The sequence below is a fragment of the Eleutherodactylus coqui genome, chromosome 11 (genome assembly GCF_035609145.1).
Source record: "Eleutherodactylus coqui strain aEleCoq1 chromosome 11, aEleCoq1.hap1, whole genome shotgun sequence".
In the NCBI taxonomy this organism is placed as follows: Eukaryota; Metazoa; Chordata; class Amphibia; order Anura; family Eleutherodactylidae; genus Eleutherodactylus; species Eleutherodactylus coqui.
This window is the reverse complement of record NC_089847.1, coordinates 130,269,692-130,292,486: the sequence shown is the minus strand read 5'-3', so window position 1 is coordinate 130,292,486 and position 22,795 is coordinate 130,269,692. Positions and strand designations below refer to the sequence as shown.

General features: G+C 48.0%; 1 protein-coding gene across 1 annotated transcript in view; it reads left to right on the top strand.

Annotated features, from left to right (window-relative positions):
* LOC136581789 (vomeronasal type-2 receptor 26-like) overlaps nucleotides 1-22,420 on the top strand; it is a 62,559-nt gene extending 40,139 nt beyond the window's left edge. Inside the window, exons 5-7 of the mRNA XM_066582410.1 lie at nucleotides 7,466-7,699; nucleotides 8,826-8,949; nucleotides 21,513-22,420. Of these exons, the coding sequence (XP_066438507.1) occupies nucleotides 7,466-7,699; nucleotides 8,826-8,949; nucleotides 21,513-22,420 (1,266 nt within the window). The remainder of the gene's footprint in view (nucleotides 1-7,465; nucleotides 7,700-8,825; nucleotides 8,950-21,512) is intronic.
* The last annotated feature ends 375 nt before the right edge of the window (nucleotides 22,421-22,795 follow it).

Sequence of the window (22,795 nt, the reverse complement as noted above, 5' to 3'; positions counted from 1 at the left end):
TAGGCATGCGCCCGAAAAATTAGTGTACCAAGAGGTCAAGTGTACCTCTGAAAAATTAATCAATCGAGAGGGCAGGTGAAACCCATAAATATTTTTTGAAAGATACAGCTCGATGTTGCTTAATTTGTAACTTAGCCTGGAAGCAGCCCTGTTGAAAAGAATTGGTTCATGTTAAAGTATCAATACTTTTGAAACTTTTAAAAATTGTAAAAACATTGTTAGATGAGCCTTTTGGGCTGCAGAAAAATTGGCAGTTCAGCGCGATGACATGTTGTTTCTGGAGGAGGAGTAGCAGGAGGAAGACTAATATCAGAGATAGATTGACAAAGCTAAATGCCCCGTTTTTCCGGTGATAGAGAAGAGTGCTTTTATCTGCGGTTGCAGCGAAAAGAATCTTTAGGTTCCGCTGCTCTCCGCCGGTGGAGAAGAGGAGTCTGGGGAAATCCAGGCTTTGTTCATCTTTATGAGTGTAAGCATGTCGGCACTGGCAGTTGACAGGCGGGTACACTTCTCCGTGATGATTCCCCCAGCTGCACTAAACACCCTCTCTGACAAGACGCTAGCGGCAGGGCAAGCCAGCACCTCCAGGGCATACAGCGCAAGTTCGTGCCACGCGTCCAGCTTTGACACCCAAAAGTTGTATGGAGCAGAGGCATCACAGAAAACGGTGGTACGATCGGCTACGTACTCCCTCACCATCTTTTTACAGTGCTCCCTCCGACTTAGCCTTGTATGGGGAGTGGTGACACAGTCTTGCTGGGGAGCCATAAAGCTGGCAAAGGCCTTGGACAGTGTTCCCCTGCCTGTGGTGAACATGCTGCCTGATCTCCGCGCCTCCGCTGCTACTTGGCCCTCGGAACTGCGCCTTCTGCCGCTAGCGCTGTCAGATGGGAAGTTTAGCATCACTTTGTCCCCCAAGGCCCTGTGGTATGGCATCACTCTCGTACCCCTTTTCTCTTCTGGAATGAGAGTGGAAAGGTTCTCCTTGTAACATGGGTCGAGAAGGGTGTACACCCAGTAATCCGTGTTGGACAGAATGCGTCTAACGCGAGGGTCACGAGAAAGGGAGCCTAACATGAAGTCAGCCATGTGTGCCAGGGTGCCAGTACGCAAGACATGGCTGTCCTAGCTAGCAAGATGCCTTTTTAGGATCCTCCTCCTCCTTCTCCACAGCCCATACATGCTGAACAGATGAGAGGCAAGCAGCATGGGTACCCTCTGCAGTGTGCCCAGCTGTCTCTTCCCCCTCCTCCTGCTCCTCCTTCTCCTCCTCCTCCTCCTCCAAAACGCGCTGAGATATAGACATGAGGGTGGTCTGGCTATCAAGCGACATACTGTCATCCCCCGTCTCCTGTTCCAACCGCAAAGCGTCGGCCTTTATGCCTTGCAGCGAACCTCTCAGCAGGCATAGCAGCGGGATGGTAACGCTAATGATTGCAGCGTCGCCGCTCACCATCTGGGTAGACTCCTCAAAGTTTCTGAGGACCTGGCCGATGTCTGCTATCCAGGCCCACTCCTCGGTAAAGAATTGGGGAGGCTGACTACCACTACACCGACCATGCTGAGTTGGTATTCCACTATTGCTCTACGCTGCTCATAGAGCCTGGCCAACATGTGCAGCGTAGAATTCCACTGTGTGGGCACGTCGCACAGCAGTTGGTGCTCTGGTAGATTAAACCAATGTTGCAGGGTCCGCAGGATGGCAGCGTCCATGGTGGACTTGCGAAAATGTGCGCAGGCGCAGCGCACCTTGCCAAGCAGGTCAGATAAGTGCGTGTAGTTTATCAGAAACCGCTGAACCACCAGATTGAAGACGTGGGCCAGGCATGGCATGTGTGTGAGGCTGCCGAGCTGCAGAGCTGCCACCAGGTTACAGCCGTTGTCACACCCGACCATGCCCGGTTGGAGGCTCAGCGGCGAAAACCAGAGGTCGGTCTGCTCTTTCAGACCCTGCAACAGTTCGGGGGTCGTGTGCCTGTTGTCACCTAGGCTGAGTAGTTTCAGCACGGCCTTCTGACGGTTGCCCACCGCTGTGCTGCCGTGCCACACCGACTGCTGGCGATGTGCTGCTCACATTCCTTAATTGAGAGGTAGAGGTTGCGTAGGAGGAGGAGGAGGGGGAGGGTTTAGAGGAGGTGGCATAGACCGCCGCAGATACCAGAACCGAGGAAGGACCCGCTATTCTGGGTGTAGGTAGGACGTGTGTGGTCCCAGGCTCTGACTCAGTCCCAACCTCCACCAAATTCACCCAATGTGCCGTCAGGGCGATATAGTGGTCCTGCCCGCCAGTACTTGTCCATGTGTTCATGGTTAAGTGGACCTTCCCAGTTGGTGAGGGCACGATTGATGTTGCGGGAGACATGCTGGTGTAGGGCTGGGACAGCACACCGAGAAAAATAGTGACGACTGGGGACCGAGTAGCATGGGACCGCCGCCGCCATCATGTTTTTGAAAGCCTCTGTTTCCACAAGCCTGTACGGCAGAATCTCAAGGCTGATTAATTTGTCAATGTGCACGTTTAAAGCTTGTGCGTGCGGGTGGGTGGCGGCGTATTTGCGCTTTCGGTCCAAAGCTTGCGCTAGTGACAGCGGGACGCTGCACTAAGAGACATTGCTGAATGGGTTCGAGGACAGCGGAGGTGAGGGTGTTGGTGCAGGCCGGGAGGCGCTCGTGCCTGTGTCCTGAGAGGGGGGGTGGATCTCAGTGGCAGGTTGGGGCCCAGGGGAAGGGTTAGTGGTGCAACCCGGAGGGGGTGAACGGCCTTCGTCCCACCTTGTGTGGTGCTTGGCCATCATATTCCTGCGCATGCTGGTGGTGGTGAGGCTGGTAGTGGTGGTTCCCCGGCTGATCTTGGCGCGACACAGGTTGCACACCACTGTTCGTCGGTCGTCCGCGCTCTCACTAAAAAACATCCACACCTTTGAACACCTACCCCTCTGCACGGTGGCTTGGCACGCGGGGGTGCTTTGGCAAACAATTGGGGGATTCTTCGCTCTGGCCCTGCCTCTACCCCTGGCCACCCCACTGCTTCTTCCAACCTGTCCTGCTGCTGCACTTGCCTCCCCTTCTGAAGACCTGTCCTCAGTTGGCTTAGCAAACCAGGTGGGGTCAGTCACCTCATCGTCCAGCTGCTCTTCCTCAGAATCCTCTGTGCGCTCCTTCCTTGGACTTACTGCCCTTACTACTACCTCACTGATAGACAACTGTGTCTCATCATCATCGTCCTCCTCACCCACTAAAAGCTCTTGAGACAGTTGCCGGAAGTCCCCAGCCTCATCCCCCGGACTCCGGGAACTTTCCAAAGGTTGGGCATCGGTCACGACAAACTCCTCAGGTGAGAGAGGAACCATTTTTTCCCAATCAAGGCAGGGACCTGAGAACAGTTCCTGGGAGTCTGCCTGCTCATCAGAATGTGTCATTTTCATGGAGTTAGGAGGAAGGAGGAGCAGCAGCCAGAGGATTCAGAGTTGCAGCAGTGGACTGCGTAGAAGACTGGGTGGTCGATACATTGCTGGATGCATTTTCTGCCATCCACGACAGGACCTGCTCACACTGCTCTGTTTGTAATAAAGGTCTACCACGTGGATCCATATATTGTGATATGAAGCTGGGTACCCCAGAAACTTGCCTCTCTCCTAATCCTGCAGCAGCCGGCTGTGATTCACCTGGACCAGGAACTCGGCCTGTGCCCACACCCTCACTTGGACCTCCGCGTCCTCACCCGCGTCCACGTCCTCGTCCGTCAGCCCTACCCCTTAGCATGGTGGATTACGAATCAAGCAGACACAGAGCGGTGTAAATAATTATGGAATTATTTGCGTACACTTTCACGCTGACAGCGGTATTGTAACGCTAACTCCAGGCAGAAGCAAAGAATACGGAAGGCTGCAAACAGGCCTAGCTGTGCAATAGTGATGCACTACAACTCCTACCAGACTCCCTGTAAATTTCAGATGGTCAGAGGTATATAGTGTGTATATGACTTTCCCTCTATCAGTGGCTGTGGCCGTACGCTGTGCATTAAGTTCACTGCTGACACAGACCGGTGTTAAAAATTAAGGAATTATTGGCATACAGTTTGAGGCTGAGAGCGGTATTGTAACGCAAACTGCAGCCAGAAAAAAATTATACGGAAGGCTGCAAACAGGCCTAGCCGTGCAATAGTGATGCACTACAACTCCCACCAGACACCCTGTAAATTTCAGACGGTCAGAGGTAGTGCAACGATGGATTTTTCTTTTCTTTTTGAACAAAAATACAGGCTATATAGTGTGCATATGACTTTCCCTCTATCAGTGGCTGTGGCCGTACGCTGTGTGTTAAGTTAAGTTCACTGCAGACACAGACCGGTATAAAAAAATTATGGAATTATTAGCATACAGTTTCAGGCTGATGGCGGTATTGTAACGCAAACTGCAGCCAGAAAAAAATTATACGAAAGGATGCAAACAGGCCTAGCTGTCCAATAGTGATGCACTACAACTCCCACCAGACACCCTGTAAATTTCAGACGGTCAGAGGTAGCGCAACAATGGATTTTTTTTTTCTTTTTGAACAAGAATACAGGCTATATAGTGTGTATATGACTTTCCCTGTATCAGTTGCTTTGGCCATACACTGTGCGTTAAGTGTGGCCCTAGGAAGGACCATTGGGGTTCATGAGGACAGGATCCTACACTAACACTATCCCTGAATAAGCAGCAGCACTTTCCCTATGCTCTTCCCTGATCTCTGCCAGCGTGTGTCTGAGGCGAGCCGCAGGCAGGACCGCTTTAAATACTAGGCGGTCACTTGATCTCGCCAGGCACTCACTGCAGGGGGGTGGGATAGGGCTGGCACGTCACAGGAGGAAGTGGTAATGCCTTTCCTGCATGTCTATTGGCTAAAAAATGGCGCTAAACATGCAGGGAAGGAAATGGAATTGACTCGAGTACCATGTGGTGCTCGTCTCGAGTAATGAGCATCTCGAACACCCTAATGCTCGAACGAGCATCAAGCTCGAACAAGTGTGCTCACTCATCTCTACTCACTATCTGTCCTCAGACCAACGACAGAGGAAGCAGTCTCCAGATTTCTTTCCTATGTTCGTCCCATCACCTGCGCTAGCGACCCTCTTCCCTCACACCTCCTCCGGTCCCTCTCCCTGCTGGTCATCTCCCACCTCACCATCATATTCAATCTTTCTCTGACCTCTGGCATCTTCCCCTCCTCATTCAAACACTCTATCATATTCGCACAGCTAAAGAAACCGACTCTTGACTCGACCGATGCTGCCAACTACCAACCCATCTCCAACCTTTCCTTCAACTGATCCTCCTCAATTTCTCTGCAGCATTTGACACTGTTGACCCCAAACTCCTCCTCAGTATGCTTCACTCTATTGGACTAAAGGACACTGCTCTCTCCTGGTTCTCCTCCTACATATCTGACCACTTCTTCAGTATCTGCTTTGCTGGCTCTACCTTCCCTCCTCTTCCTCTTGCTATTGTGGTCCCCAGGGCTCATTTCTCGGCCATCTCCTCTTCTCCATCTACACAGCCTCTATAGGACAAACCATAAGGAGATTTGGTTTTCAATATGATCTCTATGCTGATGACACCCAGTTATATACCTCTTCCCATTACATCACAGCAACATTCCTCCAGAACGCCACTGACTGTCTGACCACTGTCTCTAACACTATGTCCTCTCTCTACCTAAAAACAGACCTCTCAAAAACTGACCTTCTTTTTCCACCCCCTACTAATTGACCTCATTCTGACATCTCCATCTCAGTCTGTGGCACCACCATTACTCCCAGACAACAATCCCGCTATCTTGGGGTACACTCGAGTCCAATCTCTCCTTTAGCCCCTATATCCAATCTCTCACCCGAACATGTCAACAGCACCTCAAGAACATCCCAAGAATCCACCCTTTTCTCACCGTGGACGCGCAAAAACACTCACTGTTGCCCTCATCCACTCTCGGCTCGATTACTGCAACTCACTGCTGATCGGCCTTCCCTGGACCAGGCTCTCCCCCTCCAATCCACCCTGAATGTGGCAGCAAGGCTCATCTTCCTTTTCAGCTGCCACTCGGATGCCTCTGCCCTGTGCCAGTCACTGCACTGGCTGCCTGTCAAATACAGAATACAATTTAAACTCACCACCCTCATCCACAAGGCCCTCCACAGCACCGCCCCGCCCTACATTGCTTCCCTCATCTTAATTCACCACCCAGCGCACGCCCACCGCTCTGCTAACGAAATCAGACCAAGTACCCCTTTAATTCGAACCTCTCATTCCCACCTCCAAGACTTATCCAGAGCAGCACCAGTCCTCTGGAACACGCTGCCAAAAGCTATTAGGGCAATCACTGACACACTAAACTTCAGGCGTTCTCTAAAAACGCACCTCTTCAGAGAGGCATACCATATCCCCTAAATAAAACCCCTCTGTACCCCACTGATAACATGCTCCCTGTCCTACCGATTGCAATTCCAGCTAGCCATAACCAACCGGCACCTGCAGTCATACTGATTAAGCCACTATATGGACCAATTTGACTATTGTCTATGTGTTTAGCCCCCCTCACTCTTTATCTCACCATATCGTGCCCATCTCTAGCCCCTTTACCTTCTATATAACCCCATTATTTGTAGTATGTAAGCTTGCTGGACCAGGACCCTCACCCCTACTGTTTCCATCAATTGATTAATTCATGTAACTGTGGTCTTGTTTCTATTTCCCCTGATTCCAAGCGCTGCGGAATATGTTGGCGCTATATAAATAAAGATTATTATTATTAAGATTATTGTTATTTAGATTCTTTTTCCTGGGTGAATGAAAGTCTAGTATTATTTCAGCCATCAGCTTCCCTCCTGTAGTACCCCGTTTCCTTGAAAATAAGACAGTGTCTTATATTAATTTTTGTTAAGGGCTTAATTTTAGAGTAGGGCTTATATTTCAAGCATCCTCAAAAAGTCTGAAAAATAATTTTGCATCCTGAAAAATTCTGGAAAAGGGTAGTTCTTATAGCTGTTGCTATGGATTAATTAGGGTGGCAGGAGCCTCTTGGAACACTGTGGGGATATGGATCCCACTTGACATTCTACAAAATCAACATATAAGAAAGAAAGAAAGAAAGAAAGACATACAATGGCCATTTCAGCTATAGTTTGTAAGTGCTATGAAGCCAGGGTAGAACTCTACCTCTTTTCACCTAGAGACGATCACCATATTGCCATCAGGAAGGTTGGGTGGTGCAGGCCTTTGGGCAGGCACCAATGTGCCTTACCTATAATTCGTCCCTAGCAGCTGCTATGGGTAGTGGTTGCCATTGTTGCAGCAAACCATATATGTCAAACAAGCAAAATAGTACAACGTGTAAAAGAGTACCATATACTGCTTGAGGCTTTTCAATTTTGCTGTTTTTATATGTTTCATTGCGTGGTTATAGCTTTTTTTTCTCTTTTATTCCAAAGGTATATCATACTTTGATGTATCTAGAACTTTCTAGTAAAATGGTTTTCCCAAGAAATGGAGAAATCTCAGAAGCTTACGAAATTCATAACCACATTATAGTCAATCAAACATTGTTCTCAAATATTGTTGGCTACATTGACCCTGAGTTTTCGCATATGGGTTTTCAAATGCCCAGCCTAAGTGCCATTAAAATCAATAAAAGTTTAATTCATTGGAAAACTATCAACAATGAGGTAATGTGTCATCATGAAACTTTGTAAGTTAGGTTTTGACATTTCTTTATTGAATCTGATCAAATAAATGGCATCTACAAGAACTAACTCTAAGGGTGCATTCACACGAACGTATATCGGCTCGGTTTTCACGCCGAGCCGATATACGTTGTCCTCGTGTGCAGGGGGGGGAGGATGGAAGAGCTAGAAGCAGGAACTGAGGCTCCCGCCCCCTCTCTGCCCTTCTGCACTATTTGCAATGAGAGGAGGCGGAACAGGGGCGGGGCTAAGGTCCGGGAATTAACCCCACCCCCATCCCGCCTCTCCCCATTGCAAATAGTGCAGAGGGGCAGAGAGGAGGCAGAGAGGGGGCGGAAGCACAGTTCCTGGCCCTGGCTCTTTCATCCTCCCCCCTCTGCACACGAGGACAACGTATATCGGCTCGGCATAAAAACCGAAGCCGATATACGTTCGTCTGAATGCAGCCTAATGCTTTAACTCAAAGTATTCCTTAATGGGGTCATCTAATCTTAAGCCCCATTTACACGGGATGAATGTCAGGCAAACGATGCCTGACACTTGTCCACGCACATACTCGCTCCTGTGCTATCATACAAGAGCGAGTATCATTGGTTCTCTGACAGAGCGGCCAGTACGGGGCAAGGCGGATGGAGGAGATTTCTTTCTTTTCTCTCCACTACTCCTCTCCATTCACTTAACACAGGGGCCGTTCAGTACTGAATGGCTGCTATTTACACTGAAAGATCATCATTCAGGATTTTCGCTCACTGTTCACTCAGTTAGGGGTATTGGTGAAGGTCAGGTTTGGTTCAAACTAATTTGGACCAAATAAGACTTTGCAATCTGGTTGAACTAAAACTTACAAATATTCACTCATTACTATCCATGGTGTGTGACCATTCTCCCAAGCTAAAAGTTCTGTGGAATATGTGATTGACATTTTGATGCAATTGGTTCTTGGATAGAAAAATTAAAGATTTTGCTGTGAAGGAGGGCATCAGACAAAGCTTTCCCTGATTATTGAGAACAGCCTGCATTCTACATCTAAGGAAGGCCATGGGGTTTCAGGTAGGGAAGTAATCTTAATTAAAAATAATTAAGAGACTATGGTCTCTCTTTCATTCAGATACCAAAGGCCCAATGCACAGAAAGTTGTCCACCAGGAAGTAGAAAACTCACACTCGTGAAAAGAAGTTCTTGTTGTTATGGGTGTACAACATGTTTTGAAGGAGAAATATCAAATACATCTGGTAAGCATTTCTTCTTCTTTTTCTTCTGCTTCCTATCTAAATGCTTTACAAATATAGCATTTATATTGTAGCTGGTCAGCTATTCTTAACATATTAAATGCTTCCAATCTAGTGTCAGCACTAGAGATGAGCGAGCACCAAAATGCTCGGGTGCTCGTTGCTCGAGTCGAACTTTCCGCGACGCTCGAGAGTTCGTTTCGAGTAACGAACCCCATTGAAGTCAATGGGCAACTCGAGCATTTTTGTATATGACCAGTGCTCTGCTAAGGTTTTCATTTGTGAAAATCTGGAAAACCCAAGAAAGTGATGGAAACGACACAGAAACGGATAGGGCAGGCAAGGGGCAACATGCTGGGCTGCATCTCAGGCTCTCAGGTCCCACTATTAGGCCACAATAGCGGCAAGAGTGAGCCCCCCCTAACAATTTTTACTTCGTACAAACCCTCATTAGCAAGGCACACATTAGCTAAACACCACACTACCTCCAACCAAGCACAAGCACTGCCTGCGGGACACAACCCTGCCTCTTCTCCTGGGTTACATGCTGTCCAACCCCCCCGCACAACTCTGCCTCCGCAGCACACACAAAAGTGTCCCTGCGCAGCCTTCAGCTGCCCTCATGCCACACGCTGGCTGCATAGCCACACCACCCTCATGTCTATTTATAAGTGCGTCTGTCATGAGGAGGAACCGGAAGCACACACTGCAGAGGGTTGGCAGGGCCAGGTAGTGACCCTCTTTAAAAGGGGTGGGGTGATGCTGTAGAGAATCAATGAGAAATTGACGTTCGATCTTCATTCCAATACTGTGCCACCTTCGTCAGGAGCTGCAAACGTGGGCATGAGTTACATAGCTATGGGGAATCCATATGCCCACACAGTATTCATTTTGTCTAGGTGTTGCATACATCAATCGACACCGCAAGGGGAAAGCCATCTGCCCCTTACCCAAGTCAGTCAGTGTCTTTGTGCCAGACAGGTCAAACACCGCGATGGGATCTAAGTGTGCACCAACACCATAGGTGGGTCCTAGACATGAACAATAAATAAATCAGAGCGGCCAAAGATGGCAGACTTGCACCGCGCCGATAACATAGGCCTCGGGCCACAGCTTCAGCAATCGTGGGCATGAAGCGGACTTCGATGCTAGTTCATCTGTGATGGGCTCATTAAATCAGTTACCTTTCCTTTCACCGCTACAATGACTGGATTAGCAGGAAAAAGCTCCACAGCCCCTACCTGGTGTAGTTGCACTTTCCCCGGGACATAGGCCTCAGCCCACACCCTCAGCAAACGCGGGCATGAAGTGGACTTCGATGCTAGTTCATCTGCGACAGGCTCGGTAAATCAGTCACGTTTTCTTTCCGCGCTCCAATGACTGGATTAGCCAGGAAAAAGTTGCACAGCCCCAACCTGGTGCAGTTACAGTTCCCCTGGGACATAGGCCTCGGCCAACAGTGTCAGCAATCGTAGGCAGGAAGCGGACTTTCACTGCACCCAGGACATAGGCCTCTGCACAAACCCTCAGCAATCGCGGGCCTAGAGCGGACTCCAATGCTAGCGTAGCTGTGAACGTCTCATTAGTGCTGTATCGCTCCTCTTGTGTGTCCAAATGCAGTGCCCCGGATAGCTGCAGTAACGTCAGATAAAATACAGGTTGGCTTCGGCCCACACTCCATGCCCTAGTCAGTCTGTGTTTTTTTTCATAGTGCCAGGCAGGTACAACTCCGCTATGGCAAGTCTGTGTCGACCCACAGCATGGGTGGGTTCCAGGAAGCCACTGACGGTACATAAATTAATCCCATTGCAGTGCCCCGAATAGCTGAGGTAACGTGAGATAAAGTACAGGTTGGCTTCGGCCCACATTCCATGCCCTAGTCAGTCTGGGTTTTTTGGGGGGCCAGATATGTAGAACACCGCGATGGGAAAACTTAGTGCACCCATACTATGCCCAGACCCCTGTAATATTCCTGTAGCAAAGGTATAAGCTGACCTCACTAACAGTTATGTTGCAGAGGTCTAGGTAGACCCCAGTAACATTTCTGTAGTTACAGTGTAGACAGACCCCAGTAACATTTCAGTAGCAGCAGTATAGGCAGAGCCCAGTATTAGTAACATTTCAGTAGTAAAAGTATAGACAGACCCCAGTAACATTTCAGTTGCAGCAGTATAGGCAGAGCGCAGTAACATTTCAGTAGTAACAGTATAGACAGACCCCAGTAATATTTCCGTAACAGTAGTATAGGCATACCCCAGTATTAGTAACATTTAAGTAGTAACAGAATAGACAGACCCCAGTAACATTTCAGTTTCAGCAGTAAAGGCAGAGCCCAGTAACATTTCAGTTCTAACAGTATAGACAGACCCCAGTAACATTTCCATTGCAGCAGTATAGGCAGAGCCCAGTTTTAGTAACATTTCAGTAGTAACAGTATAGACAGGCCCTAGTAACATTTCAGTAGCAGCAGTATAGACATAGCCCAGTATTAGTAACATTTCGGTAGTAACAGTATAGACAGACCCCAGTAACCTTTCAGTTGCAGTAGTATAGGTAGAGCCCAGTATTAGTAACATTTCAGTAGTAACAGTATGGACAGACCCCAGTAACATTTCAGCTGCAGCAATATACGCAGAGCCCAGTAATATTTCTGTTGCAGCAGTATAGGCAGAGCACAGTAACATTTCCGTAACAGTAGTATAGGCATACCCCAGTATTAGTAACATTTAAGTAGTAACAGAAGAGACAGACCCCAGTAACATTTCAGTTTCAGCAGTAAAGGCAGAGCCCAGTAACATTTCAGTTCTAACAGTAGAGATAGACCCCAGTAACATTTCCGTTGCAGCAGTATAGGCAGAGCCCAGTTTTAGTAACATTTCAGTAGTAACAGTATAGACAGGCCCTAGTAACATTTCAGTAGCAGCAGTATAGGCATAGCCCAGTATTAGTAACATTTCGGTAGTAACAGTATAGACAGACCCCAGTAACCTTTCAGTTGCAGTAGTATAGGTAGAGCCCAGTATTAGTAACATTTCAGTAGTAACAGTATGGACAGACCCCAGTAACATTTCAGTTGCAGCAATATACGCAGAGCCCAGTAACATTTCTGTTGCAGCAGTATAGGCAGAGCCCAGTAACATTTCCGTAACAGTAGTATAGGCATACCCCAGTATTAGTAACATTTAAGTAGTAACAGAATAGACAGACCCCAGTAACATTTCAGTTTCAGCAGTAAAGGCAGAGCCCAGTAACATTTCAGTTCTAACAGTATAGACAGACCCCAGTAACATTTCCGTTGCAGCAGTATAGGCAGAGCCCAGTTTTAGTAACATTTCAGTAGTAACAGTATAGACAGGCGCTAGTAACATTTCAGTAGCAGCAGTATAGGCATAGCCCAGTATTAGTAACATTTCAGTAGTAACAGTATAGACAGACCCCAGTAACATTTCCACAGCAGCAGTATAGACAGACCCCAGTAAAATTTCAGTAGCAGCAGTATAGGCAGAGCCCAGTATTAGTAACATTTCGGTAGTAACAGTATAGACAGACCCCAGTAGCATTTCAGTTGCAGTAGTATAGGCATAGCCCAGTATTAGTAACATTTCAGTAGTAACAGTATAGACAGACCCCAGTAACATTTCAGTTGCAGCAGTATAGGCAGAGGCCAGTAACATTTCAGTAGTAACAGTATAGACAGACCCCAGTAACATTTCCGTAGCAGCAGTATAGGCAGAGCCCAGTATTAGTAACATTTCAGTTGTAACAGTATAGACAGACCCCAGTAACATTTCAGTAACAGCAGTATAGGCAGAGCCCAGTAACATTTCAGTAGCAGCAGTAGAGGCAGAGCCCAGTAACATTTCAGTAGCAGCAGTATAGGCATAGCCCAGTATTAGTAACATTTCAGTAGTAATAGTATACACAGACCCCATTAACATTTCAGTAGCAGCAGTATAGGCATAGCCCAGTATTAGTAACATTTCAGTAGTAACAGTATAGACAGACTGCAGTAACATTTCAGTTGCAGCAGTATAGGCAGAGCCCAGTAACATTTCAGTAGTAACAGTATAGACAGACCCCAGTAGCATTTCCGTAGCAGCAGTATAGGCATAGCCCAGTATTAGTAACATTTCAGTAGTAACAGTATAGAAATACCCCAGTAACATTTCAGTTGCAGCAGTATAGGCAGAGCCCAGTAACATTTCAGTAGCAGCAGTATAGGCAGAGCCCAGTAACATTTCTGTAGCAGCAGTATAGGCAGAGCCCAGTAACATTTCTGTAGCAGCAGTACAGGCATAGCCCAGTATTAGTAACATTTCAGTAGTAACAGTATAGACAGACCCCTGTAACATTTCTGCAGCTGAAGTATAGGCAGACCCCTGTAACGTTAATCCAATTACGCTCCTCTCCTTTGGCCTAAACAAGTGTCTCCGATAACTGTGGTACCACAAGAGAAAATACATGATGCGCATTGCTGATCCCCTGACCCCAAGTGGGAGGAGGAGGTGGCATTACAAGACCAAGACACCATGACCAGGACCCGCTATAGTCTGTGTGGGAAGCACGTTAGCAGGCCCAGGGTCACGCTCGGTTCCGCGCCTCCACCTTGAATTTTGCCTTCATTGGCAAAATCAAACCTTGAAATACGAATAAGAGCCAATGGACAAAGGTAAAGCCACAGAACAAAAGTGGAAGCGACAACAGCTATGTGGAAAAGCTAGTGTTTTCTGAGACAAGAGGGGCATTTGATAGCAATGAAAAGGATATTCTAGGTACTGTGAGGTGACCGGCAAAGTGCTGGAGGGCAGATATACATGTATTTCGCCTAGGATGCTCTCCCATGCGGCTTTGGGGAGCACTTGGCCAGATACGTGCCACCGAGCAGCCTGGGCTCAGTGGAGGAAGTCGGCAGTATGGTGTCAGTAACATTAAGTTACTGACACGTTGTAGTGAGTAGGTGGCTCCAAGCCACATAATCCGGGCCGGCTTTTCCTGGAGTGACCAAAGCGAAGGGTGGGATGGTCACTCCCACGTACCAGGTGAGGCTCGTACCAGGCCTTATAAAGCCTGGGCCTACAGGGCCTAGAGAGAGAGCTGAGACCTTTGCAGGTCTGAGAGTCCTGGCTGGCTGTGTGCAGGAGCCATTTGTTTACCAGTACGTAGACAGGGACGATCCATGTTTAGTAAGTGCTCGGACTAGCAGGATTTACTTTATGTTTGCCTGATGTTAAGGCCTGTATTTTGCTTTGTTTGCTTGGAAATAAACCCAGGCAAAGCCTGGACTAAAGACTTTATCGCAAGTGTCACTGTCTCTGACTGCTTATGCCCAGGTTGCTACCGATCCTAAACGCTAATTCCTCACAGTACTAAAAGTCTGAACTCCTCCTCATCTCAATCAGAAATATGGAAAGGCTTCATTCATATGTTTTCTGTTGACCATTTCAAAGTGTTAGCAATGCAAGTTTCTGGCTATACCACTCATCTTTGTCAGCAATTACCAAAGATGATCACAAGTAAAGGCCTCATCAGTCCAAAATCAGTCGGGGAGTATGTGGATCTCAGCTGGCCTGCTTCCACCAAGGATATGTGCCTGCTGCTACTCTGTCCCCAGCCCTGCAGGGATGCTTTTGTGCTACAGTCGGCTCTATTCCTACCTCAGCTGTACACTAAAATATGTAATTATTATCAGTACCAACAGGATGGAAGCCTTCATTATTCCACTGGCAGCATGCTGACCGTTACCTTCCAAACTGCAACCCTTAGGGGGGCCAGATCTTGATGTTGATCATCCTAATATGTTATTGGTCCTAGTTCTTCCAAACCACCCATGTTGGTCTTCTTGTCCCAGAAAAGTCCGCAAGATACAAAGAGAGATTCTTATCTATATTAGAAGATGTCCAAAGAGAGGGGAACCTGATGGCAGAACAATGTGTACATTTTTGAAGACTGTTTCTATATTTTTCCGTTACTGTGTTTTTAAATACTGCTCAATGTTTTTATTGTTTATATGCAGATCCCTCTAACATTTCTGTAGCATTAGCATAGGCAGACCCCTGTAACATTTATGTAGCAGAAGTATAGACTGACCCCAGTACCATTTTTGTAGGTGCAGTATAGGCAGACCCCATTACCATTTATGTAGAAGTATAGGCAAACCCCAGTAACATTTCAGGAGCAGAAGTATAGGCAGACCGAAGTAACATTTCTGTTGCAGAAGTATAGTCAGACCCCTGTAGCATTACTGTGGCAAAAGTATAGGCAGGCAGACCCGAGTTACATTTCTGTAACAAGAGTGTAGGCCAACCCCTGACACATTGGTGTACCATGAGTGTAGGCGAAGGCCAGAAAAATTACTTGGATTACAGTGTAGGCGAGGGACCAAAAAATTAGTGTACCAACAGTACAAATGTACCCCAGAAAAATTACTCAACCGAGAGGGCAGGTGAAACTATTAATATTTTAGTTCACCGTGGCTTAATTCGTAACAGAGCCTGGAGGCAGCCCTGTTAAAAAAACTGGTTCATGTTGAAGTTTCAATGCTTTAGTTAGAAACGTAGAAATATTGTTTAAAAATAGTTATATGAGCCTTTTGGGCCGCAGAAAAATTGGCAGTTCAGCGTGATTACATGATGTTGCAGGAGGAGGATGACTAATATCATACACAGATTGACAAAGGTAAATGTCCCTTTTTTCCGGTGATAGAGAATAATGCTTGCATCCGTGGTTGCAGTGAAAAAAATCTTTAGGTAACACTGCTCTCCACTGGTGGAGAAGAGAAGTCTGGGGAAATCCAGGCTTTGTTCATCTTTATGAGTGTAAGCATGTTGGCACTGGCAGCTGACAAGACGCTAGCTGCAGGGCAAACAGGCACCTCCAGGGCATACAGCGCGAGTTTGTGCCACGTGTTCAGCTTTGACACCTAATAGTTGTACGGAGCAGAGGCGTCACGGAGGATGGTGGTACGATCGGCTACGTACTCCCTCACCATCTTTTTACAGTGCTCCCTCCGACTCAGCCTTGACTGGGGAGTGGTGACACAGTCTTGCTGGGGAGCCATAAAGTTGGCAAAGGCCATGGAGAGTGTTCCCCTGCCTGCGCTGAACATGCTGTCTGATCTCCGCTCCTCCCCTGCTACTTGGCCCTCGGAATTGCGCCTTCTGCCACTAGTGCTGTGAGATGGGAAGTTTACCATCAGTTTGTCCACCAGGGCCCTGTGGTATTGCATCACTCTCGAACCCCTTTCCTCTTTGGGAATGAGAGTCGAAAGGTTTTCCTTATACCGTGGGTCAAGCAGTGTGTACACCCAGTAATCCGTAGTGGCCAGAATGCGTCTAACGCGAGGCTTACGAGAAAGGCATCCTAACATGAAGTCAGCCATGTGTGCCAGGGTACCTGTACGCAACACATCGCTGTCCTCACTAGGAAGATCACTTTTAGGATCCTCCTCCTCCTCCACAGGCCATACATGCTGAACAGATGAGAGGCAAGCAGCATGGGTACCCTCTGCAGTGGGCCCAGCTGTCTCTTCACTCTCCTCCTCCTCAGGCTCCTCCCCCTCCTCCTCTTTCTCCTCCAAAACACGCTAAGATATAGATATGACGGTGCTCTGACTATCAAGCGACATACTGTCTTCCCCCGTCTGATGTTCCGACCGCAAAGCATAAGCCTTTATGCTTTGCAGGGAACTTCTCAACAGGCATAGCAGATGAATGGTGACGCTAATGATTGCAGCATCGCTGCTTACCATCTGGGTAGACTCCTCAAAGTTTCCAAGGACCTGGTAGATATCTGCCATTCATGCCCACTCCTCTGTAAAGAATTGAGGAGGCTGACTCCCACTACGCCGCCCATGTTGGAGTTGGTATTCCACTATAGCTCTACGCTGCTCATACAGCCTGGCCAACATATGCAGCGTAGAGGTCCACCGTGTGGGCATGTCACACAGCATTCGGTGTAATGGCAGATTAAACCAATGTTGCAGGGTCCACAGGGTGGCAGCGTCCATGGTGGACTTGCGGAAAGGTGCGCTGACTCGGGTGCCTTGACGACAAGGTCTGACAAGTGTCGGTAGTTTTTCAGAAACCGCTGAACCACCAAATTAAAGACGTGGGCGAGGCATGGCACGTGCGTGAGGCTGCCGAGCTGCAGAGCCGCCACCAGGTCACGGCCGTTGTCACACACGACCATGCCCGGTTGAAGGCTCAGCGGCGAAAGCCAGTGGTTGGTCTGCTCTGTCTGACCACACAACAGTTCGTGGGCCGTTTGCCTCTTCTCTCCTAAGCTGATTAGTTTCAGCACGGCCTTCTGAAGCTTGCCCACCACTGTGCTGCTGCGTGACACCGACTGCTGGCGACATGCTGCTGACACATCCTAATTGCGGGGTAGAAGTTGCATAGGAGGAGGAGGGGGAAGGTTTAGTGGAGGTGGCATACACCACCACAGATACCTGCACCGAGCTGGGGCCTGCTATTCTGGGGGTAGGTTGGACGTGAGCGGTCCCAGGCTCTGACTCAGTCCCAGTATCCACTAAATTCACCCAATGTACCGTCAGGGAGATATAGTGGCCCTGCCCACCTGTGCTTGTCCACGTGTCCGTTGTTAAGTGGACCTTCCCAGTAACCGCGTTGGTGAGGGCGCGTACAATGTTGCGGGAGACGTGGTCGTGCAGGGCTGGGATGGCACACTGTGAAAAATAGTGGCAACTTGGGACAGAGTAGCGTGGGGCCGCTGCCGCAGCCATCATGTTTTTGAAAGCCTCCGTTTCCACAAGCCTGTGCGGCAGCATCTCCAGGCGGATCAATTTGGCAATGTGCACGTTTAAAGCTTGAGCAAGCGGGTGTGTGGTGGCGTATTTGCGCTTTTGCTCCAACTCTTGTGCTAGCGACAGCTGGACACTGCGCTGAGAGACATTGCTGGATGGGGCCGAGGATAGCGGAGGTGAGGGTGTGGGTGCAGGCCGGTAGACACTCGTGCCTGTGTCCTGAGAGGGGGGTTGGATCTCAGTGGCAGGTTGGGGCACAGGGGGAGAGGCAGTGGTGCAACCCGGAGGCGGTGAATAGCCTTCGTCCCACCTTGTGGGGTGCTTGGCCATCATATGCCTGCGCATGCTGGTGGTGGTGAGGCTGGTAGTGGTGGCTCCCCGGCTGATCTTGGCGCAACACAGGTTGCACACCACTGTTTGGCGATCGTCCGCGCTCTCAGTGAAAAACTGCCAGACCTTTGAGCACCTTGGCCTCTGCATGGTGGCTTGGTGCGAGGGGGTGCTTTGGAAAACAGTTGGGGGATTATTTGCTCTGGCCCTGCCTCTACCCCTGGCCACCCCACTACCTCTTCCAACCTGTCCTGCTGCTGCACTTGCCTCCTCCTCTGAAGACCTGTACTCTGTTGGCTTATCAAACCAGGTGGGGTCAGTCACCTCATCGTCCAGTGGCTCTTCCTCCGAATCCTCTGTGCGCTCCTCCCTCGGACTTACTGCCCTTACTACTGCGTCACAGATAGACAACTGTGTCTCATCATCATCGTCCTCCTCACCCACTGAAAGCTCTTGAGACAGTTGCCGGAAGTCCCCAGCATCATCACCCGGACCCCGGGAATTTTCCAAAGGTTGGGCATCGGTCACGACAAACTCCCAAGGTGGGAGAGGAACCATTTTTTTCTCAATCAAGGCAGGGGCCCGAGAACAGTTCCTGGGAGTCTGTCTGCTCATCAGAATGTGTCATTTTCATAGAGTGAGGAGGCTGGTCGGAAGGAGGAGCAGCAGCAAAGGATTCAGAGTTGCAGCAGTGGACGGCGTAGAAGACTGGGTGGTTGATACATTGCTGGATGCACTTTCTGCTATCCACGACAGGACCTGCTCACACTGCTCATTTTGTAATAAAGGTCTACCACGTGGACCCAAAAATTGTGATATGAAGCTGGGGACCGCAGAAACTTTCCTCTCTCCTAATCCCGCAGCAGCCGGCTGCGATTCACCTGGACCAGGAACTGGGCCTATGACCACACCCTCAATTGGAACTCCGCGTCCTTGCCCGCGTCCACATCCTCTAGCCCTACCCCTACTCCTCAGCGTGGTTGATTACGAATAGAGCACTTAGCGGTGTAAAAAATTTTGTGAATTATTGGCGCTCAGTTGGTGGCTGACAGTGGTTATGTAACGCAAACTGCAGCCAGAAATAAATTATATGTAAGGCTGCAAGCAGGCCTAGCTGTGCAATAGTGATGCACCTAAACTCCCAGCAGCCACGCAGTTAAATGCACATGTCACAGGTAGCCCTAAGAAGGATTTAAAAAAAAATTTTTTTTTGAAATGCAATGCAGGCTATATAGCGTGTATCTGACTTTCCCTCTATCGGGGCTGTTGCCATACGCTGTGCGTGCAGTTGATGGCACACACAGAGCGGTGTAAAAATTTTTTGATTTATTGGCGTGCAGTTGGAGGCAGACAGCGCTTATGTTACGCAAACTGCAGCCAGAAATAAATTAAACGGAAGGCTGCAAGTAGGCCTAGCTGTGCAATATGCAATAGTGATGTACCTCAACTCCCAGCAGCCACGCAGTTAAATGCACACCGTCAAAGGTAGCCCTAAGAAGGAGTTTTTGTTTTTTTTTATTTTTTTGAAATGCAATGCAGGCTACATAGAGTGTATCTGACTTTCCCTCTATCGGGGGCTGTCGCCGTACACTGTGCATGCAGTTGACGGCACACACAGCGGTGTAAAAATTTTTTGATTTATTGGCGTGCAGTTGGAGGCAGACAGCGCTTATGTTACGCAAACTGCAGCCAGAAATAAATTATATGGAAGGCTGCAAGCAGGCCTAGCTGTGCAATATGCAATAGTGATGCACCTCAACTCCCAGCAGCCATGCAGTGAAATGCACACGGTCACAGGTAGCCGTAAGGAGGAGTTTTTTTTTTTGTTGTTTTTTTTTGGGAAATGCAATGCAGGCTATATAGCATTATCTGACTTTCCCTTTATCAGGGGCTGTCGCCGTACGCTGTGCGTGTAGTTGACAGCACACACAGAGCGGTGTAAAAAATTTTTGAATTATTGGCATGCAGTTGGAGGCAGACAGCGCTTATGTTACGCAAACTGCAGCCAGAAAATTATATGGAAGGCTGCAAGCAGGCCTAGCTGTGCAATAGTGAGGTACTACAACTCCCAGCAGCCACGGAGTTAAATGCACACAGTCACAGGTAGCCCTAAGAAGGACCTTTGGGGTTCTTGTAGACAGGATTCCACACTACCACTGTCCCTGCCTCACCAGCACTCTCCCTATACTATGTAGTACAGACTACAGCCTGAGAACGCTATAGCCTGCACGCTCGATATAAAAAAAAAAATGTGCAAAACTGCTACCAGCAGCCACAACAGTAATGCACACGGTCAGATGTGTCCCTAAGAAGGACCATTGGGGTTCCTGTAGACAGGATTCTACACTACCACTGTCCCTGCCTCACCAGCACTCTCCCTATACTATGTAGTACAGACTACAGCCTGAGAACGCTATAGCCTGCACGCTCGATATAAAAAAAAATGTGCAAAACTGCTCCCAGCTGCCACAACAGTAATACACACGGTCAGATGTGGCCCTAAGAAGGACCGTTGGGGTTCTTGAAGACGCAAACACTATGCCTGAATGAGCAACAGCATCTTCCCTAATCTCTGCCAGCGCATGTCTGAGGTGAGCAGCGGGCGGGACTGCTTTATATACTCGGCGGTCACTTGATCTCGCCAGCCACTCACTGCAGGGGGGTGGGATAAGACTGGAACGTCACAGGAGGAAGTTGTAATGCCTTCCCTGCATGTCTATTGGTCAGAAAATGGTGCAAAACTTTCAGGGAAGGAAATGGAATTAACTTGAATACCGCGTGGTGTTCGTCTCGAGTAACGAGCATCTCAAGTACCCTAATACTCGAACGAGCATCAAGCTCGAACGAGTACGCTCGCTCATCTCTAGTCAGCAATCATCTGACATTAGGATTTCCCTGCATAGCTCCGATATCAAACGAGGTTAGACACGTTTCTAACAGCATACAGGACAGTGCTCCAATGTTGAAGGCTGTTCTGCATATGTATGCTACAGTATACAGCACAAAAAATTGGTAATAAAATAATTGCAAGGAATCCACAACACATTTCCCCACCCAATTTAAATAACAGTGGGGAGTGTGCGGGTTGGATTGGAAAGGGTTAAGCCTCTATCATATTATAGGTCATCGCAGAATATGGAATGGACTCAGGAGTCATACTTGACAGCTGCCGGCTGTTTAAAATATTTGACACCCTCCCTCAATGGCCACAATCAGCGACAATGGTGATTGCTAGCATTTAACCATTTAGATGCTGTGGTCAGTGTTGATTGTGGCATCTAAGCTGCTCGCTGGGAGCTTTGTTAACTTATCGATCTCTCCGTGACTTGATCGTGAGGTGCCGGTAGGGTGCAAAAGCGGCAAGGAACTTAATAAAGGCCCATGGGGTTGCCAAGTATTGTACTGATGCTTATTAAGCCCTGCATATTTTGTTTTTGTAATAGTATGTGATGTTATGAGCTTTTATTTCTTATAGACAGTGAAAAGTGCAGGAGATGTCCCGACTATGAGTGGCCAAATGAGAACAACACTCAGTGTGTCCCCAAACTGGTGGAATTTCTTTCTTACTCTGATGATGTGATATCAGTGATTGTTCTATCCGGATCCATGTTACTTCTTACATTGACTGCCGGAATTTTGAGGATTTTTATTAAATATCAGGACACCCCGATTATAAGAGCGAATAACAAGAGCTTGAGCTTTGTCCTCTTGGTCTCCATCATGCTGAGCTTCCTCTGTGTCTTTTTGTTCGTCGGTCGTCCTGTAGATGGAACCTGCATGTTACGTCAGATCTCTGCTGGAATATTACTCTCAGTATCTGTCTCTTCATTGTTGGCCAAGACCCTAATGGTTTGCATCGCGTTCAAAGCCACCAAGCCTGGAAGTGTGTGGAGAAGATGGACTGGAGTAAAGCTACCTAATTGTGTGCTCCTGATCTGCTCCTCTGTCCAGGTTGTCCTCTGTATGAGTTGGATGACCTTCTCTCCCCCATTCCAAGAGCTGGACATGCACTCTTATAAGGACAAAATGGTAGTTCAGTGTAATGAAGGGTCAGATCTTTGCTTCTACTCTGTCCTGGGTTATATGGGGATTCTGGCCGCTGTTAGTTTTATTATAGCTTTCGTAGTCAGGACATTACCGGACAGTTTTAATGAGGCCAAGTACATTACCTTCAGCATGCTGGTGTTCTGCAGCGTCTGGATAGCCATGATCCCGGCTTATCTCAGCACCAAAGGCAAATACATGGTGGCCATGGAGATATTTGCTATCCTGGCCTGTAATGCTGGACTTTTGGGCTGCATATTTTTCCCTAAATGTTACATAATTCTTTACAGACCTGAAATAAATACAAAATCCTATATACTAAAGTGCAGAATTCTATGATACAGGGGTAAGGATTATATTGATCATTCAAGAACAGCATTTTATATCAGATTTTATGTCAAGTTTTTTTATGTCTAGTTTCTTGAGTCTTTTGTAGGTCTTTGGCTGTTCCACTTGAGTTCTTTTTTACCTTTCAGGATTGCCTGTTGTGCTCTTGGAATGATCGTAACAGAATACCCACACCTAGGAAGAATCAAAACAATTGTCCATATGTAGATGATTTATCTAACTGTCCTGGGGAGGTGGTAAGTTTTCTCCTTACAGAAAGTACCACAGGGTTTAGGAAGTCTTTTAGGCCATGCAATGCTCCTAAAAACAGATTAATGATCATTTACCTAGTCGGCCAGAACCTTACTGTGCAGTAATAAGGGGACA